The sequence below is a fragment of the Physeter macrocephalus genome, chromosome 9 (assembly GCF_002837175.3).
Source record: "Physeter macrocephalus isolate SW-GA chromosome 9, ASM283717v5, whole genome shotgun sequence".
Taxonomy (NCBI): Eukaryota; Metazoa; Chordata; class Mammalia; order Artiodactyla; family Physeteridae; genus Physeter; species Physeter macrocephalus.
The window spans coordinates 93,614,042-93,628,925 of NC_041222.1; the positions used below are offsets into that span (position 1 = coordinate 93,614,042).

A 14,884-nucleotide genomic window follows, 5' to 3' on the forward strand; every position below is an offset into this window, starting at 1 on the left:
GGTGTTGAGTGAATGAGTGAAAGGTTCCTACATGCTGTGTGATTTGGTGTCATGCTGCTTTTATAATGCACATGATCGCCCTTCAGTGGCAGTATTGAACTCACTGGTCAGGGAGGGCTTCATATCATCAGGACTGACATCGGGACTTTGAAAGGGGATGTAGGAGGGCGCTCTGGGCACCTCTGCCCAGTGTTTCCAGCTCCGACCCCGAGGACTCCCCACCTCACCCCGACTCCCACACCAAGTCTGTTTCCCAAGCAATTGGGCATCTCCATCCAGTCAAGGCTGACATGGGCAGTTTGGAGGGAGCCAGAGGGGATGGAAGGGAGGACATGCCATGCCAAATCCTCCCCTGCCCCAAGACATTGAGAGTGGGCAGGGCGCCCGGGCCCGCAGGCCCTGTTCTTAGGACGTGGTGTCAGCCGTGGGTGTCCTGTGCCTCGCTGAGGTGGGCCCAGCTCTGCCACCTTCCCCCGCAAAGAGAGCAGTGAGGAGAGCCAGCCAATGCCTAAAGTTCAACATGGCACCTCCAGAAACGAGCTGGGGGCCCTGAACCTGAGCCAGACTCCAGGCCTGATAATGTGAGGGTCTAGAACAGGGGCTGACAGGCAGGGCGTTTGGTCTCCCAGATTTCTCCGGGTGGCTGGGCCACATGACAGTGCCAGCGGAGGTGGGGAGTGGCTGTGTGGGAGGCCCGGGTACAGGGGGAGGGAACTCCTACCCCCGCCCAGGCCTTGGATCATTTGAAAGGCAAATGTGCCGGGTTGCCTAGGGAACGGAAGAAAAGGGACTTCCCTAGCACCGGTGACTAGTAAGGGATGGAGATAGGAGCTGTGATGCTGAGAAAATTGTTTCCAAAAAAAAAGTAAAAAGCGGTGACTAAGCAGCCCTGGTTATGTAAAGCGATCCCTGAGGAAGTGCGGGGAAAAGCCTGGAACCCACCCCCGTGTCCCTCCTCCCCACTCCCAGCCTGGTTCCTGCTGCCTTGGGGAGTTTCCACCAGCCCCTGGCTCCTCCCCTTCTCCCCGGAACTCCCTACTCCTCCACAGGACCCAGGAGGAGCCGCCCGGTCCTCAGATGGGACCCTTACTGCCAAGAGCAACCGAATGTGATGGGCGGGGCACGGAGGAGGGGATGCCTTCCCTGACCCGAAAGGGTGGGTCCGTCCGCTTGGAGCTATTCTGGGACCTCTGCTCAGAACAGGGTACTCCGGCTCAGCCCAACAGGTGGCAAAGGGTCATTTGCCTACCCAGGATCAGGGGCTGTTCCACTCTGAAGACAAGAGTTCCAGATTTGAGCCCCTACACATTGGTTACTCACTGTGAACTTGGGCAAGTTACCGAACCTCTTGGAGCTGGTTTCCTAGGCTGTACATCGGAGCTAACATCTACCCCCCAAAACTTGTTGGGGCAATGAACTAAGACAACCCGTGTGCAGTTCCCAGGCACAAGGCTGACGCGTGGCAGGCAGTCGACATGTGTTAGTTTCCTTTCCCCTTAGCCAGGAACCCTAGAGACCCTCCTGTCCTTTTCTGGAAGGGAAAGTCTGCAGCTGGTCATTAGACTCGCTGGGAATGCAAGCAGTCCAGCCACCCCTTCAGCGCCTCTGTTCACTTTCCTCCAGCTGATGAAGGGCTGCTGATCCAGGCCCCTTCTCTGCCTGTGGGCATGTGCCGCGGTGAGCCTGTGCCTTCGGGCCTCACATCTCCCACCCCGGGTATTCTCCCAGCTCCCAGGACCCTCCCTCTGGCTGCCTGGAGGGCATCCTCTCGAGAGCAGCCCAGGGGATCAGCAGAACCTCAAAGCACTGATGAGATGTTATCACCCCCAAAATCCCCATCAATGGTTTAGACAGAAGTGCAGACGCCTCTGGCTCCCCCATTCTCCCTACCGTGCATCCTTGGGGGTAAAGCAGACCTAGTTACTCCGGACAAATAGATTTCAAGGCGTGAGCTACCGTGGATCTCAAAAAGCTATGGAAAGGGTCTGGGGAACGAGAGCCTCTGTCACCAGTGAAAGTAACCAGGCCTGAGTGAAGAAGGAAACAAATCCATCACCTGCTGAAGGATACCCGGGCAGCAACCCCACTTTTAACTACACCCAACAGACTTCTGTGCCGTCCGCCCCCTCTCAGGAGGGTCGCATGACCAGTCGAAATTCCCAGGCTGTAGTTTAAGCCCTGTTTCCTCTCATGTGTCCTCCTTGGAAAATAAAAACAGCTAATCCCCTTCTGTATGCTTATATTTCATAAGCCCAAAATATGAAGATATTTGGGGCTTATATTTAGGGATCGAGGCCTGAAACCTAACGTTTTCCCAGAAGTCTGAGGGATTGGGAAAGCCCCTCATTCCTTTTTAAGCACCGTCCCCAGTGCTTCTCTTGGATTGACCCTTAAATGGGTCCCCTGGGTCACGGGAACAGACTTGCCAGGCCTCTGGAGCAGCTGCGCTGACTAAAGGGTACCTAAAGGGTACTCTAGGACAGCGAGGCCAATGTAGGTTTTCTTCTGGGACCCTCAGTACCTCCTCCATTTGCTGTCAAATTTCAGCTGAATCCCTCCTCTCAGAGACCAGGCCTTCCTCGCCCTTCCCGGTGCTAAGTGCTGGGCCTGTGGAAGTAATCGATGGGTACTTGCCGGGCCAATGAACGTTCCCAGGGGTGACTCTGCCTCTGCCTCCTCTCGTGGAGAGGCCTCGAGGGTCCGGAGTGCAGCCCCAGCCATCACCCCCTGGGCTTTCAGTTCCCCTCAGATAACGGGGGGACTTGTGGCCTGTGCCCTAGATGATCTGCTAAGACCCTCGGGGCTCTTTGCGCAGCTCCTGAGACACCCAGGAAAAACACACAGGTCTTGCAGTCAGAGACATAGCTGCATGGAGCCGGATCCCCTCTTAGCTGGGTGACCTCTGGCAAGTAAGTCCCTTATTCTCTGCGCCTCAGATTCTCCATCTGTACGTTGAGGCCAACACCAGCAACCTCAGGGTTGTGGGGAGAATGGGTGCCTGGGACATGTGAGGAGGGCCTCAGAAAATATTGGGTGAGTCCGAATACGGGGTACCGTGGACCCCGCAGGGGTGTAGTTCTCCTGCAGGGAGTCTGGGTCCCCAGAGGTTTCCTTTCCTGGGATCGCATGCAGGCAGCCAAGCAGATGACTTGGTGAGGAAACCCCGGGCCCCGCCTTGCCCTCCTCCCCCACCCACCTTCCCACCACCTCCTCCCCAGAGGCTCATAATTGGTGTCTTGAGGATTAGTCACGGTGCCTCCCCACAGCCCGGGCCCCCCACGCAGGCAGACTGGCTGAATGCTCCACTGCAGTTCCTCACAACCTCCGAGGACAGCCTGCCACGAGATGACAGGGACGCAGAGCCACGCACAGGTCCCGACCCTGGAGCAGGGCCGACGATGGGCCGAGGACATCACTGTCCTCCCCCGACCCGAGGCACCCTCCCCGTGACCTCAGCAGAGCAGGGAGACAGGCTGGGAACCTGTCTCGGTGCCCAGCACCCTGACAGGACAGGGCTTCCAGAACCTTCTCCTAAGGGGCTTGCTGGAAGGGTCTCCACCCAGGCCTGTTCATCTCAGTAGAAAGGGCAGCCCCAGCCCAGCTCCATCAGCTGAGGCCTCTTTCCCCTCCCAGGATCACAAGAGAGAAATGGGGACGGCAGGAAGGCAGGGAGAAGCCACCGGGGAGAGCAGCTCCTAGGAGTGCGGGGCCCTGGGTGGAGGCTGCAGGAGGCCTCCTACATGCGTGCTCCCGTGCGCCCCCATAACTGCCTCTAAGGAAGCCTGAGAGGGGCTCTCAGAGGCAACAGGGCCTGGGCTCACTGGTGTGTCTGTCCGGGGCCGCTGGAGGCCGTTGGTCCGGGGGAGTGAGGTCACTTGTCGCCTTATCCGTGCTGAGCTGGGTGAGATAGACACTCACTGGAGAGCTCAGGTGAGCTGAGAGCAAGCCGGAGAGCCCAGGTCCAGAGGGGCACCAGCCTGGGGGGCGCAGGGGACAACCAGAGAGAGGGAGGGGTCTGCCCTGGGGGCGCCGCTGGCTGAGGGGGCTGCCACGGTGGGACTCTGTTTTCCCCCCTGGGGGAACTGTCCCACCCTGAGCTAGGAGGGGATGGGGGCTGGCAGGAATCAGAGCGTGCTGGCCCTGGGAAGGGGAGCTGCGGGCTGCAGTGAGGGATCCGGGCTGTGATTTCTCATTTAGGGCCTGGGGAAGCCAGAAAGCGCCAAGAAACCTTCTCCCACACACCCGCAGCCTCCCCAGCCTTCCCATCTAATTGGATTTCCTCGGCCTCCCACAAGGTTATCCTCAGCGCCAGGAAAATGCCTCACGGTTGGATTCTCCCCCCAACCCGCCCCCCTCCCAAAAGGAAGTCTGGAGCTCAGAGCAGCTCTGCCATTCACAACATTTCTCCATGCGTGCCGCAGTCACCGCCCTCAGCTGTGAGGGTGACAGGAGTGCCATGCAGGGAGGTGAGGAGAGAAGCCAGGAACCTCAGGGCAGGACCAAGGCAGGCTGGGAGCCAGGGGGCGAGCTGCCACGCAGAGACCCTGCCCATCTCCTTCAGGGCCCGCCTCTCCCCTGAGGGTCCAGGGGCTGCATGCCCACGGCCTCTCCGCCCCTCTTACACCCCAGGCCAAGCTTGAAGTGTCCCCTTCTCAGGCAGTCCTCACAGCCTAGAGGAATCTCGCCCATGCCCTCATCCTCCCCAGTTTAATCCCCGTCCCTTTGGGCTCGCCCCTCCCCGCATTCCGCGAAGCCCTGACCACAGCTGTCCCGAGGGAGTTTCCCCTCAGCAACTTAGAGCTTCGTGTGTCCCCCGGTAGAGAGTTACCCCGAGGACAGGGCCACGCCCCGCGCCTTCTCTCAGGCCCCTCACAGGCTGGGCTCAGGGGAACACTTAAGTGATTGGTCAGGCGCACTATTGTGGACCCAAGGCCTAGACTTCTGCCCAGAGGGTCTGCTTAACCCCCCGAGTCTCAGGGAGCACAGAGAGGAGCTTCCTCCTACTAGGCGTTTTCTCTATCTACGAGTACCTACAGGCAAGTGTTGGTGCCGTGTGGGACCCACGTGACACCTGATGTCACGTGTCACAGGTGCTCAGCACAGGGAAGGCGCGATGTTGCTGCCCCTCCGCCTCGTGGTCCTCTCAGCGTGACTGAGGTCCACGAGGACAGCCGACCTCGGCAAAGCCTCTGGCCGTGCTTGCCTGTCCCCCAGCACAGCCCGATGCAGTGTCTCCACCAAGCCCAGCGGGCCCTGCAGGGAGCAGACCCAAATGTTTTCTGGAAATGTCATCTGCAGTCCCAGGTCCAGAGAAAAGGGTCAGGAGGAGGTGCCATCCACCGCCCAAGCCACGCCACACTCCCCTGTCCCAGCTCTGCCACCAGATGACTGTGGGGCCCGGGCGAGGCACTCACCTATCTGAGCCCCCAGTGCTTCCAAGGTTCTGTCGGCGGCAAAAGGTTTGATGTATCCCATGGACACTCAAAAGTGCCTTTTGGGCTAAGTTTGCCTGACACTTTGGTCTTCACCTTCCTTGCCTTATACCTAATTTAAGGAAATAGTGTTTAAAAGACAAAACAAAACACATACTTACGTGCAACCTGATTTTACCATTTTAACATTCTCCACGCAGACATACCTCTCCCTCCACATTCTCTCCTTTTCTCCTCCTCTGATCCCCTCACCTCCTGGCCTCCCCTCCCCCTCTCGGCCTTTCCTGAAGCCAGCCCGTCTCCCTTCCACTCTCTGTGGCAGGCAGGGGTGAAGCAGAGGGGAGAGAGACGTGAGGGGCTGCAGCAGCCCGGGCAGCAGCCCGACTGTCCTCCTGTGCAAACCCAAGCTGTCCTCGTTTTGGTGTCGAACACGGAACTCTGAAAGAGCATCTTCAGGGCTGGAGAGGCAGGTCTTGTCCCCTCCATCCCATCCCGGGAAGCTCTCCTGGAGCGGCCACACCCCCTGCCATTCTGAAAGTGAGGGAAGAGCTGGCTGGGGGGAGTGGGGAGAGTGGGGGAGGAAGGGGAATGGAGCAGAGGGGAAGCGAAAGGGATGGAGCAAACCTGGGAGAACAGGAAGGAGGCATGCCTGCCCTGCTGAACCGCTTTCCCAGCCTCTCCCTCTGGCCCACAATGCTTGTCTGCAAGGCTGCCTCCTTGGCAGCCCCCTCGCCTTCCCCGTCTTTCCACCCACGCCTGCCCTCCCCTGGGACCCGTCTCCCCCACCCACCCGACCTGAGCCATGCCCCCCAAGCCGTTCTTCAGGTAGGCCTGGCTACTGAGGCCACGTGCCGGTCACCTCCCCGACCCGCAGGCCCCATTCGGGTACTCTGAAGGGTCAGCTGGCTGGGGTTACTTAACCACCACCTTGGGTGCCTGGATCAGAAAAATGCCCTGCCAGCCCTTCTCCTTCTCCGGTTCCGTAACCTGTTCCTAAGCTCGTCGCCAAGTGATGGTGTTTGAACCAGTTGGGAAGTAGATGGTGGGATCAGAGTTAGGGAGGAATCAGCATTTGCAGATGGAGAGAGAAATAACATCAAGAAAAGACAAGGAAAAATGCAGGGAAGACTGGACTGATGGAGAAAGCGGTGCGGGAGGATGGAGCGGCCGCCTAGATGAAAGGCCAGTGGTTTGAAGGCCAAGGGCAAGGCGGCTGGCGTGCAGCTAGCCCAGCTGCTATGCAAAGAATCTCGGGTGGGGCACCCATGGAAAGCCCCCGAAAGCCACATTGTGTTGCTTTTGAAAGGCTGTATCTATCAGCTTCAACATGGATCGCTCATTGTACCTTAGAGAACTCTCATGTTTTCCTCCATCTATGAGTAAAAGGAAGGATGAAGGGACGGCAAAGGGTTTGCAATGGCTTCTGCAGGCCCAGATAACTCCCCCCCGCCCTTGAAACTCCTTGGGGTGATCCTTTAGCCCAACACGTGAGCCCCAGCTTCACTATTTCAGGATTCTGTTCTTCAGAGAAACCACTGCCCATGAGGCTTTCCAAGAGCTACTCCGCCGTAGGGGTGAAGAAGGGGAGAATCCAAGTGGTCCCTGGGCCCTGCAGAGGTGATGGCCTCTGCCCTGGGCAGCCCTGGCCACAGGCTCACCTGCTTCCCCAGTTGGAGATGCCCCCAGATGTACATACGAACCCCTGTTGTTTTGGGGGTGAGCCCAGATGACCCCGGACATCCCCAGTGGGGACAGATGGGCCAGAGAAGCTCACTGCCAGCGCCTCCAGAACGGGAACCCCCCCCCACCACCACCAAGAGCCTAGGAGTCAGGCACTCCTTCCTGCCCACTCAGAGATTCCGGAAGCCCTTCGAGTCTGGAGATCCCGCCTCCCCAACCTCTCTCTCGCTTCCTCTGTCTGTCTCCTTCCCGCGACTCCTGTGAGTGCACAGGAGGGCTGAGGGAAGCCCCGTGTGCCTGTGATGAACGGAGCTAATTTCTGGTTTGCTGGTATGCCGCAGAGACGCTGCTGCCTCCGTTCCCCTCCTTCCCAGCAAACCCTCTCCCACACACAGACAAATAGGCTGCATATTTAATTGGAATTCCTCACACCTACAGGGTAAAGCCTTGTCAGTAGAAATAGAGCCCACAGCCAGCTGGCTTCCCCCATTCCACCCACCTTGTCTCTTAAAAAGAAATCCCCCCCCCCATACGTGAACACCCACCCACGGGCCCTTGCACGTCCCTCCCAGCATGGTTGTAAAGGAAGGATTCATTGGCAGTGACGCTCCTTTCCTGGGCTGCTACAGCTGGGCCCACCCGGCAGAGACCACCCAGAGGCTTCTCCCTGTCAGATGGGCCCTGGCCGTCTTCTCATCGCCCACCTTGGGAACCCCCTGGCCAAAGGTCTTGGGGCTCTGGAGTCCCTGAATGGTGCTGAGAGGCACTGGCTGCTTAGGTATCAGAGATCAGGTGATGCAGAGAAGGAAGGAGTGCCATAAAACCCTAGAACATCACCTAGAAGAGACCCGGCCAAACCTGGCTCTCCATTTCAAGGACACCGCTTTGCTTTCTTCTCTGTGGCTTCTCTCCCCAGACAGGGCAGAGGGTGGCACCCAGAGGCTGGCAGGACCGAGGAAGAGGGGGTCCAGGGGAGGAGAAGGGGAGAGACAGGAGGGTCCAGAATGGCAGGGGACAGAGAAGGGGTGAAAGACCCCAAGGAGTCCTTACGGGTGAGAGTCAGCTTGCTTTATTTCCCAGATGGCAACAGAGAAAGGTAAAGGCGGAGGCCACCTGGGGAGGCTGCGCTCCTCTGAATGGCCTCAGGGACGCCCAACGCAAGCTCTGTCCAGGAACCACATCCTGGTGGAGACAGATGGGCCAGAGAAGCTCACTGCCAGTACCTCCAGAACACTGCCCCCCGCCACCGAACATTCTGGGTCAGCAGCCTCAGCCGGGTTTGCAGGGCCTCCTCTCCGTTGGTGCCTTTTCTCCTGGCACCTATTCCCTGCGGGGCCTCCTTCCTCCCCTGGCACAGGGCCCCACCAAACCTGTGTGTCAGTGAGCAGACAGCTGCCTGTGGGGCTCTGAGGAGCGCTGTGACATCCTCTTTCTCCCCCACAAAATATCATCTCAGTTTGCCTGAAAGTTCACCATTAGTGACTCATTTCTTTGGGTTAAACATAGCCCTCCCTTTTTAAATGCAGCTGCTCGAGGAAAGGGTAACTCATTGAGTTCTTAACATCCTAGCGTGAATGGGGATACAGATGAGATCTAGGAGTCTTCGAGGAAGGAAGAGGAAGTGGGGAAGGAGACAAAGAGGAGGAAGGGAAGCTACTGAAAAGGAAGAAGAGACCAAAGAAAGGACCAGCAAGAAGCACCTCTGTTCTACCCTGAGTGCCTTTTTCACCAGCCAACACCGTTCCAGAGTGCATTAAAGAAGCCCCTTTATTTAGGTAGAGTCCTCTGTGATTTACAAAGGACCTTCACGCCCACCCCCATTCGATCCTCACAGCTCTGTGAAGCCAGGACCAGGGAGGTTGTTGTACCCATTTTCCAGTTAAAGGGACTGAGGCTCTTGGACTTCGGAGGACTTACCCTCTAGCCAGTGAGCGGGAGAGCTGGGACTCTCTACCTCCTTTGTACAGAAGCCCGTGAAGACACCCTCACCGGGACTTCCCTGGTGGTCCAGTGGTTAAGAATCCACCTTCCGATGCAGGGGACACAGGTTCAATCCCTGGTCTGGAAACTAAGATCCCACATGCCGTGGGGCTACTGAGCCCGCACACCGCAACTAAAGATCCCGTGTGCTGCAACTAAGACCCGATGCCGCCGAAAATAAATAAATATTTTTTTTAAAAAAGATGCCCTCACCGAACTCACCTCCTCCCTAATTCACCCACAGTCCTCTAGTCAGAAAGATCCCCGTAGAGGAACAAGAATGAAAATGGTGCCAGGAAGGGGTCAGGGGATGGTGGGGGGGCAAACGCAAGATCCTCCACAGTGGGACCAGGGAGCACGTGGCATGTCCTAAAGCCCCCACCCCGAACTGGAGAGGAGGAGATGTGGATGGAGGACAGAGGCCTCCACTCGCTCACTGGTGACAAGTCTGATGCCAACATCCGGGACATCCCACGCATCCTTCAGTTGGCAGACTCGCTCCTCAGGCCTCCACACCGGGGCCAGGAAGGCCTGCGAGGGCTTCACTGGCCTTGGGTGTGAAGAGGAGGCTGGCTGTGGACACAATGGGGTAGGCTGGACCCAGGAAGGTCCCCAGGGAGACAGGGAAGCAGGAAGAGACCCCAGAACCCCTGCCAAGAATCCCCACAGGCTTCCAGGCCCAGTTTTTCCTGTTCCCTCCTCTTGCTTTCCTCACTGTTCTGTCTTCAAGCTTTCCACCCTGCAGGAAGTGGTCGGTCCGCCCTATTGAAACTGTCCCCCGTGTCTCCCCCTTAACGAGCCAGGTTAAATATGCTGTAATGAGAGTAATAATACACCTGGGCTGGTTCTCAAGAGAACTGCCTTTTGTACAGCAATAGGACATTAATAGCAATTATTCTGCTTTGTAATCGGAGCTTTAAATACTAATTCAAACAGCCAGAGGAAAACCAATTAGTGCTAATTTATCTCTATGTGTTTTCCAGAGCTGGTGTCTGTCACACTGTGAAGAAATAGGTTGGTAATTATTACAGTTGGGTGGTAGATAGAAGTAATTATGAGATTCTTTCATTTTTCTTTGGGAAAAAAAAAAGAAGCGGTGGCGGGGGATGGCCGAGATAGGTTCTGTAAGTCTTAGTTCCCTTGAAGTGTAAAAGGAGGACACACGCTGGCTCTGAGTTCCCAGCCCTCAGCATCCCAACTGTACAGGTATCTCCAAGAGCTCGGTGGGCTCTGGTGGAGGTTGCCTTGAAGGCCTTAACAGCTGGAGCCTCCAGCTGATAGGCCCGTAGAAGTACCACCTGCAACATTACAAGAAGCAGAGCATTTCTGGGGAAAGGTCGGTGAGCCCCACACCCAAGCTAACCACAGGAGTAAGGGCATAGTGGGACCTGAGGCCCAGGCAGGCCTCTATGTCTCCAGCTGTGTGGCCTGGGTAGAGGCACTAAATCTCTCTGGACGTTGGTTTCCCCATTTGTAAAATGGACAGAATAATCCCTATCTCACAGGGTTGTTGTAAGGATTCGATCAAATAAAAGAATGTTTATAATGAGCCTAGAACCCAGTCATAATAGGTATGAGTTATTGAGTGCAAACCATTTGCCTGGGACTCTTCTAGATGATTTTGTGTATATTAATATTATCTCTAACCCTCCAAAGGCATGGGCGGCCTCACTGTGTTAGTTTATTTCCCTGTTTCCTCTCCTGTCCATACCTTTCACCAGCTGTGCAACTCAGGAGAAGCTATTAATCTCACTAAGCCTCGGTTTCCTCATCTGTGTAACAGCAGTGATAATAGTACCTTCCTCGAAGATTAAAGGAGACAATGATGCTAAAAGCTCTTAGCAGGTGCTCTATTATCATTATCAATATTATATATTATCCTTTCATTGCATATAGCTTTGTTGTCATCTATACAAATCCTCTATTGAAAGATACGGCACTTTGAGTACATTTTATTATCTAATCCACAAGGACTTATCAGATGTCCGATGTATACTCACTACCATAGCAAGCCTGCTCACACCATTTCAAAACATAAAGCTAGCACACCCTGAACGACAGAAGGTGGGAGAATAATGGCATTTGACAGAGCTTCACAGCTTATATCAACATGATGCCATCATGCATATGATTCCAATGCCTTTTCGCAAGTCAGTGGGTTGAGAACTACTGAACCCCCATTTCACAGGTAGGAAAATGAATTTAAGTGATCTGCTCAAGAAAGTGGTAGAATCAGAACCCAAACCCAGGCCTTTGACTGCTCAGTCTACCTAGGCCCTCACTAAATGCTTGTTGAATGGATACGTGTGTTTCCACTAAACCATATCACCTAAGCTGCCAAAGGGGATCTCACACCCCTGCGTGAGGAGCAGGGCTGATCAGGGAGAGGTGAGACGGAGGCAGGGAAATCTTCAGAGACGAGATGGGCCATGGCAGGGCTGGGCAGCTCCGCTCAGCCTAGACAAGGCTTCTGAACGTGTGGAATTAGTAGGCGACATTAAAAACTTGGGAGACTGCATTTAGCGACCTGGGTGAAGATCTGTCCACTCAGGCCATCTCCTGTTCTCACAGACCCCATCCCACGCACACAGGGGACATGCCTAGGCCCTACTGGCACATGAAGTGTGACCCCTGGGCCGGGCCTCTGAGGACAGCAGTATGAGGTAGGGAAGGGGAGCAGTGGGTAGAGGGTGTAGGTTGGGCAAAGACCCCAGGAGGGGCCAAACACACAGTGTTTGAGAAGCAGGGGCTAGACTGGCCCGGCAGGTCAGAAGAGTAAGTGCTGGGACCGGTTAGTAAGGTAGACTTGGCCACCACATGGCAAAGGGCAGATGTGACCAGGGCTAGTCATTCACTGCTCCCACAGAAGGGACAGGAGGGGACTTCAATGCAGCCTGCACCCTGCCCCCTAGCCACTCACCCAGGCCAGGAGCTGCCTCCACCCTGAGGAAGGGGAGCCTTCTTTCTCATCACACAGAGGCGCATGCCATATGCTCGTCAAGCTGTGGGCTTCCACCCAGAGGGACACCTGTTTCCTGCGGGCCAGTGGCTGCCCGAGGTTCAACATGTTTCAGAGGCAGCGCTTGAGAAAGTGCTAGAGGTGGCAGGGTGGACAACGGGGTGGGCAGAGAGACGAGGTGATAGTGGCAGGAATGGCGAGATGTGAAAGAAAGGAAAGGGTGTATGTATGTAGGCAGGGACAAGGGACGAACTGGGCATGTATCAAAATATTAACAACAGCTTTGACTGGAGGGTTATGGGTAATTTTAATTGTCCTCTTTTTGGTTATCAGTATTTTCTAAGTTTTCTACATTGAGCATAGTTCTCTTTTATACTAAGAATAACAATGAAACTTAATTTTAAAAAAAGAAGGGACATATGCTGGAGACATTTTGAAGGAAGAACTGACAGAATTTGATAAGTGACGAGATAAGAGTGATAAAGGAGAAAGATGAATCAAAAATAACTCAGAGGTTTTACGACTGGGTGATGGGGAAAATGACAGGGAGAGGGAAGTTAGGTGGGGGGGTTAGAGAGTGGGAATGGGACCCGTTCAGGTGAGACAGTGGAGGGTATTCATTCCCGCAGCAGGAAAGGAAGAGCTGCCCTAAGAGGGGCTGTGCTCATCAGGCCGCAGGGCAGCCTCGGATCAAGAGGAGAACTCGGGACACCCTTACCAATGCTCCATCCAGAGCTGCAGGCAGACCTGTCTTTCTTGGCAGGGACTTTAAAAGAGAGGCACCCAGACAAGACCCTGAGGTAGACCCGCCCACGACCAGCAGGCCTTGCCAGCCTTGGAACTGGGCTGCTTGGTCCTCGAGGGGGCCAGGACAAACTTAATGCATGACAGGGAGCAGGGCTGGGGAGTGGAGGACGTTAGGCCCAAGGCCCTGCCGGCAGAGGCTGCAGAAGACAGAGCATGCTGGCAGGGAAGTCCCAGGGTCCCGGTGTCACTGGCGATGGCCGTGCAGGGATGGAAAGCGGGGAAACTCATCTCTGGAGGATACAGGAGGCATTCTCACATTGAGAAGGGTCCCCCTGAATCTTAGTTCCCAGCCAACCCCCTCACCCCCAATTGTCCACAAACACGTTGGTAATGCCTAGAAACCCATTCTGCTGCTCCTGGTTGACTGGTCTGCAGAGGCTTTGGACCTGCCAGAGCCTCGGAGACCAGCTGTCCCAGGCCACACAAACACCCAGGACAGGAAAAGGCTGTTCCCTCTCGCCTCTAGAACCATCTGCCTTGTATCTTCTGGTGACTCGGCCAAGGGTGGGTCTCCTGAGGCTCCGAGTGAAAAGTTGCATCCTGACTAGCGCCGTCCAGCAGGCCAGCAGCAAAGCCGCCGCCTCTTCCGTTGGGGTCACCCCTCTCCCCCTCCCCAGTCGGCCCTGCCCCCTGCACCCGCACCAGCCCTCCCGGCACCAGGGCCGCCTCACTGAACCACCATTGCCTTAAAAGACTCCACATTGACTAAGCCTGAGGCCCCACCGGAGGCTGCGTCACTGTTTCCTTGGCAACCGAAGGGGTGGGTGCAAAGTAACACACAAAGCAAACAAAATGAGCTCCACATGGGTGGCTGGGAGAGTCACCTCAGCAACCTGGGGCCACCGATTGCAGGGGGTATCTGGGTGTCTGCCGGACTCCTCTCACTGAGGCTGCTCTGGGGGGCACCTGACAGCCCCCCAGATATCCTAGGCAAGGAGCACTTCACAACACGCCATGGCCTCTGCTGGGAGCTGTCTTGCCCGAAGAAATGAGATTATCTGGTGAGGGTCCCGCCTCTCCACGCACTGGGCACTAATGAGGATGAGACATCAGCCCCGAAAAGTTGTCAGCCAGGAGGAGCGTAGAGCCACCAGGGAGAGCTCATAGCCAGTCACTGTCTGCCTGAGACGGCCTGATGTGACCCCAGCGCTCCCTGGGCTCCTACTGTAAAGGTCCTTCCAAGGCGCACTGTGGGAAAACCTTGACAGGTGCATGGCTGAGATTCCAAACTGCTTTTCAAAAAAATTTTTTTATTAAGTTACAAATATATCCATCAAATACCCAGATACTAAGTGTAAAACTTCCATTGTCTTAGTCAGTTCAGGCTGTTATGACAGAATACCATAAACTGGGTGGCTTATAACATTTCTCATGGTCCTGGAGGCCAGAAGTCTGAGATCAGGGTAGAGCATGGCAGGTTCTGGTGAGAGCCTTCTTCTGGGTTGCAGACGGCCAACTTCTCAAAGTATGCTTCCTTGGAGAGCAAGGAGGAGGAGGGGAAACAAGCTCTCTCTGACTCCCAAAGAGGCACTAATCCCATCATGAAGGCCCCACCCCCCTGACCTCATCTAATCCTAATTACCTCCCAAAGGCCCCACCTCCTAATACCATCATACTGGGGGTAGGGTTTCAACATACACATTTTAGGGGGACACAAACATTCTGTCCATTTACCATGTAACCACCACCAAGATCAAGACATGGAGTATTTCCAGTGCCCCCAAATCCTCCCTCTTCCCAGTCAGTATCCCCACCCCAAAGGCGACAGAGTTCTGACTGCTGTCACGGTCCATGAGGCTTGCTGAGGCCTTCATGTAATAGAGCCAGGTCGAGGGGGCGTGCCTGGCTGCGGGCACGGTGTTCTGTCCTGGGAGTCAACCACGTTGTCACAGAAGAAGTCAAGGGCTCATAAAAAGAAACAAAACTGAGTTATTTGTCATGAGATGGATGGACCTAGAGCCTGTCGTACAGAATGAAGTAAGTCAGAAAGAGAAAAACAAATACCGTATGCTAACACATATATATG

The 14,884-nt window shown here is 55.6% G+C and overlaps 1 protein-coding gene across 1 annotated transcript in view; it reads left to right on the plus strand.

Annotated features, from left to right (window-relative positions):
* Nucleotides 1-14,420, plus strand: part of PEBP4 (phosphatidylethanolamine binding protein 4) — a 164,712-nt gene extending 150,292 nt beyond the window's left edge. The window contains 1 exon segment of the mRNA XM_055086931.1: nucleotides 14,307-14,420. Within this exon segment, the coding sequence (XP_054942906.1) occupies nucleotides 14,307-14,420 (114 nt within the window).
* The last annotated feature ends 464 nt before the right edge of the window (nucleotides 14,421-14,884 follow it).